At 56.1% G+C, this 5,108-nt stretch overlaps 1 protein-coding gene across 1 annotated transcript; it reads left to right on the forward strand.

The window, feature by feature from the left end:
* Positions 1-6: 6 nt before the first annotated feature.
* LOC142046065 (lectin-like) lies at positions 7-4,495 on the forward strand (the record flags this gene model as incomplete). Its single annotated transcript, XM_075061451.1, is given in 6 exon segments — positions 7-60; positions 1,533-1,679; positions 3,349-3,396; positions 3,398-3,443; positions 3,446-3,469; positions 4,421-4,495. Coding segments are annotated over 6 exon segments (394 nt in total), but the record flags the coding sequence as incomplete, so codon positions are not given.
* Between the last annotated feature and the right edge of the window lie 613 nt (positions 4,496-5,108).

A 5,108-nucleotide genomic window follows, 5' to 3' on the forward strand; every position in this document is an offset into this window, starting at 1 on the left:
CAGTATCAAGACTCCTGCTATAAGGCTGTGATGAATCCGACAAAGTGGCACGAAGCTGAGGCAAGTCTGATAGCACGGCCTAGTGGAAAGAGCCTCAGCTGGAGACATAGGAGATTCTATTCCCAGCACTGGTTTTCTGGGTGACCTAGGGCAAGTCACTTCCCTTTCTGTGACTGATTTTTCCCATCTGTAAAATGGGGATAAAGATACTCACTTCCTTTGTAAAGTGCTTGGAGATCTTGTAACAGCACTTGGCCTCTGCTCCCATCTTCCTCCAAGTGCACAGAGCACTTGGAGACGCCCTGCTTGGGAACAACACGTGTAGTTTGATTTACAGTGTTCCCCCCTCACCTTTTCAGCATAGTGCAGCACCTCATCTGCAATAGCACGTAATCCTCAGCCCCGTAGAGTAAGGAGAGGGAGGAGCGCTCGCCTCCAGAGATCTCTCCTGGGACTAATGCTGAGGGTACGTCTACACTGTGATTAAAACCCCACTGCACTGTGTCTCTGAGCCCAGCTCAGCTGCCTCGGGCTCGCAAGACAACAAATAGCTTTGTAGTTGTCGGGGCTTGGGCTGGAGTCCAGGCTCTGAAACCTGAACATCAACACTGCAATTTATAGCCCCGTAGCCCGAGCTGAGCTGGGCCAGCCCCAGCCATGCTGCAGGTCTTGGATTGCAGCGCAGACTCTCTCCCCTGGCATTACCTTCCTGGGGGTCATTAACCCTGTAGCTGTCTGCAGCCACCTCTGACCTGTCACTTAGGCACAGCTTCGCCCCTCCGCTTTCCTCTGGGGCTCTTTAATGGGTGCCCCTGCGGGCAGAGTGCTGGTCCAGCTGCTGTCGCCCAGCGTGCCGGCCCGGATCAGCTGATGAGAAGCACTTGAGAAGAGCTAGGGAGTATTAACAGCTGGGCATATTTGCTGAGCAGGGAGAGAGACAGGGGACAGGAAATGCTCCTGAGGGCACATGCTGGGAGGGCCACAGGCATCTGAACCGTGGCCCCACCCCCACACCGCCCCTTCCCCATAGGTCCTGCCCCTCTGCTGCCCCTTCTCCCGGGCCACGCCCACGTGCCGCATCTTCCCTCGAAGCCCAGCTCCCACATTGCTTCTTCCCCCCACTTTTAAAAGTGGGGGGCCCATGCCCCCTCCCCATTCTGGCACATGCTATAATGGCACAACTGCAGCTGTGCTGCTGTAGCGTAGACGCTTACTACAGCCATGGGAGAGCGGCTTTTGTCCCTGTAGCAAATGGCATAGTCCTCTCCCTGTGGGGGAAACCAAGGTCTGAGAAGCTAAGAGACTTGCCCAAGGCCACCTAGTGAGTCAGTGGCAGAACTGGGAATTCAGCCCATCTCTCTTGAGGGCTGGCCCACTGCCTCAACGACCAGACCACCCCCTTTCTCTAGGGCCCTGACTCACTGATGTCAATGGGCGTTTTTCCATTGATTTCTAAGCATTTTGGGTCAGACTTGTGGTGGTTTGTGTGTGGTTTCAGCCTTGTGTGATTTGTCCTTGCGGTGCCTTTTCAGGTGGCATGTCAAAGCTATGGCAAGAATTCCCATCTGGCCTCCATCCACAGCGCAGAGGAAAATGACTTCATCTTTCACCTGATGGGCAAGCCGCTGGATTACACTAAAGGACGGGCCTACTGGATCGGCGCACACGACACTTTCAAGGTAGCTCCTGCCTCACCCACCTGGCACAACCCGCAGTCAGAGCAACTGCAACTTCAGAGCAGTCGCTGGGGCTGGAGGGACAGACTGGCATTTCCACCTATTCCCGGGGAACATCGTGGGGTTGAGGGCAGAATTTGGCTCCCTCTGTCTCACATTGTGGGCTTGTTATTTTAATCTGAAGTAGAGCAAAGAGTGTTTGCCTGGATTAGGCCCCAGGAGTCCTCAGTTCTATTCCTGCCTCTGCTGCTTGGGTGGATTTAGGCAAGTCCCAGCTTCTCCTTGTGCCTCAGTTTCCCCATCTGTAAAATTAGGGTAATGCTACTGACCTGCTTTGTAAAGTGTTTTGAGCTCTACTAATGAAAAGTGCTAGAGAAGAGGTAGGTGTTACTGTTCCTGAGCTGCAAAGTATGCTGAGATACAGGGTGTAGAAAAGACGCAGTGGAAACTACAGCTGTTTTGTCACCTGCACACTCCAGCTGATGTTCACTCTCTAAAAACCAGGCCCTGCCATCTGAGCTTGTGAGAGAGCTGGGGCTGGGCATGGCCGCTGCATGTTGGGAAGATGCAGGGCCGGTGCAAGGATGTTTCGCGCCCTAGGCGAAACTTCCATCTTGCGCCCCCGCCCCGCGCCTCCGCCTTGAGACACACCCCCCAGAAGCTCCCCCGCTCTGCCCTGAGGCACCCCCCTTGCAGCAGATCCCCACTCCCCACCCTCCACCCTGAAGCACCCCCCCCCAGCTCACCCCTGCTCCGCACACGAGCACCCCAAGCTTGCAGTCACTGCTTCACTTCTCCCACTTCCCAGGATTGCGGTGCCTAAGCTGATTGGCACCACAAGCCTGGGAGGCGGGAGAAGTGAAGCAGCCACAGCGTGCTCGGGGAGGAGGCGAAACAGGGGTCAGCTGGGGCAGGGAGTTCCCCTGAGTGCCGCCCCCCGCAACTTGCTGCAGGCAGCCCTCCCTGCGCTCCCCTGCCCCAGCTCCCTCCTCCTAAATGCCAGCGGCAACCGGAGCAGCCAAAGATCCAGCCGCTGCGGTCACTGCCGAAGAAATGGGCGCCCCCCCCCCCCCCCCCCGCCAAATCTCAGCGCCCTAGGCAAACAGCCTAGGTCGCCACTAAATGGTTGCACTGGCCCTGGGAAGATGTGTTGGGTCTGGTGAATGAAGGGCTGGAGTGAGATCCAATGAAGTGAGTGACACTGGCACACGAAGGTGAACGCAGTGCCAGGGCAGAGCGGGGGAGCTTTAGGGGTGTCTTGCAAGTGAGTGAGTTATAGCAGAGCTGATTCCAAAGCCAGGGCGGCGGCTGCTCATTTTGACAGACAGAAGGGATGGCCAGCGCTTAGATGGGCAGCGCACGGGGACTTGGGAGTCCTGGGTTCAGTTCCTGGGTCTGCCACTGTCTCCCTGTGTGACTTGGTGCAGTTACTTAATCTACCTGTGCTGAGTTCCCCTATCTGTAACATGGGGCGGACCTCCCCGCTCCCGGGTGGTGTGGGAGGCTGATTCTGTCAGTGCTGGAGAGGGCTGCAGTGAGGAAGCGGCCTCCACAGCGGGATATTAGGTGCTAGAGACAATGCTGATCCCTTACTGCTATTGGCTCCATCTCCTTCTCCCCGCAGCGCGCCTGGCCCCGGTTCAGTCACTAACACTGTCACTTCTTTCTCTAGGAGGGGTCTTTCATATGTGGACGGGATGGTTCGCCGAAATACATTTCCGGGGACATTTCCTGCAGGCCAGCCCGATGCTCCCCCGGGAGAAAACTACCTGGCTCTTGGATCCTGCAAAATGGTGAGAGCTTTGCCCTGTGGGGGCGCATGCTTGGTTGGCTCGGTAGCTGGTCAAGGGCTGGCTCATTATCCTCCACCCCCTGGACTTCTCGCCAGAAGAACATCGCCCCAGATTCAGTTCCTGCTGGTTGGCTGCCCATCCAATTCAAATCATTAAGCTGCTGATTTGGTCCCCTGCCCATAATCGCCAACTCTGGGGGAAAAATTATTGGTGCTCTGCACCCAATGACAGCTAAGCTTGTCTCAACCCCCCACTCATCTCCTCCTCCCTCGAGCGCGCTATGTCCCCACTCTCCACTACCTCCCACGTGCTTCATGCCCGGCCGCTGCCAAACAGGTGTTTTGCAGTGTTAGCATTGCTCCAGGAGGAGTGCGCAGAGTGGGAAGGAGCAGGAACGTGAGGCATTTTCAGGGAGGAGGCAGGAAGAGGTGGGGCCGGGCGGGGAAGGGATTGGAATGGGTGGACAGGGGTGGGAAGAAGCAGGGAAGGGCTGGGGCCTCCATGAAGGGGTGGAGTTGGGGCGCCAGGGCTGGGGACAAACGGGGGTCAAGCACTTATGGGAAAGAGGAAAGTCAACGCCTATGCCTGCCCCTACCCTAGCAGCTCAGTCCACTGACCTCCCTACCTCCAGAGCTACGTGGGTGCAAAGAGCTTTACACCCTATTTGCATAGAAGAAATTGATGACCCAAGATGCAAGGTGGCAATGGACCAGGCAATATTGTTCTCAGCCTTTCTATTCATGCCTCATCTCAGTTCCAACTCGTGTTTTCCAGTATCTATCTATCTATCTAATCACCCCAGTATCATGACCAAACAGATGTTGACACAGGCTACAGTGGTTACATTAGCTCTCAGCATGCAGATGACTTTCCTAGTCATGAAGTGCCCGTTCCTGCCAGTGGGCGGTTTGTTCTTGGGGTGATCCTTCTGATTCCGTTCGCTCTTTTCAGGCTTTGTAACGGAATCGACTATGACGCCAAGCTGGTCCTTCCCGTTTGTTTGTGCAAATACACCTCCGGAAACAGGTACCCATCCAGCTTTCACTCCCACCAGGGCAGGCTATTCTCCACAGGCGAACTCTAAGCAGTGGCTGAAGGTGTCCCGATGAACTGTTTCGGGCACCCCCAGGGCCTTTGTTGTTTATATTGCAGTTGTGCTCACACTGGGCCAGCTACTGTACAAACATGTGGAAGACACAAACTCTGTCCTAGTGAGCTCCACACACACAGCCATGGCAGCGTCCTGCCTGCGCACCGCCTGCTCAGGAAGAGACGTCTCTGGGAGCTTAGTCTCCAGGGCTCCTCTGGCCGATGGGTAGGTGACTCCTGTGAAATGGGCACCTTCCTCCCAGGCTGAGAGATCCACCAGCTCAGGCAGGAGCCACTAAACAGCCTTCAGACAGGAGCATCTTTAGTTACTGCTGACCTGAAACTGGCCATACTGGCACTAGAGCCTTAGATGGGAAAGGCCCCGTATCCCCTTCCCTGACCCCCTAAACCTGCCAGGACCACTTCCCTGGGGCCACATTGGAGCTAGCACCCCCTACAGGGCAAAGGCCCCATGTCCCATTCCCCCCTGTCTGGGGGCAGATCAGAACTGGCACCCCTAGAGGGGAAAAGCTCTATATCCCATTCTCTG

This window comes from Chelonoidis abingdonii, unplaced genomic scaffold, assembly GCF_003597395.2.
Source record: "Chelonoidis abingdonii isolate Lonesome George unplaced genomic scaffold, CheloAbing_2.0 scaffold1143, whole genome shotgun sequence".
NCBI classification, from domain to species: Eukaryota; Metazoa; Chordata; order Testudines; family Testudinidae; genus Chelonoidis; species Chelonoidis abingdonii.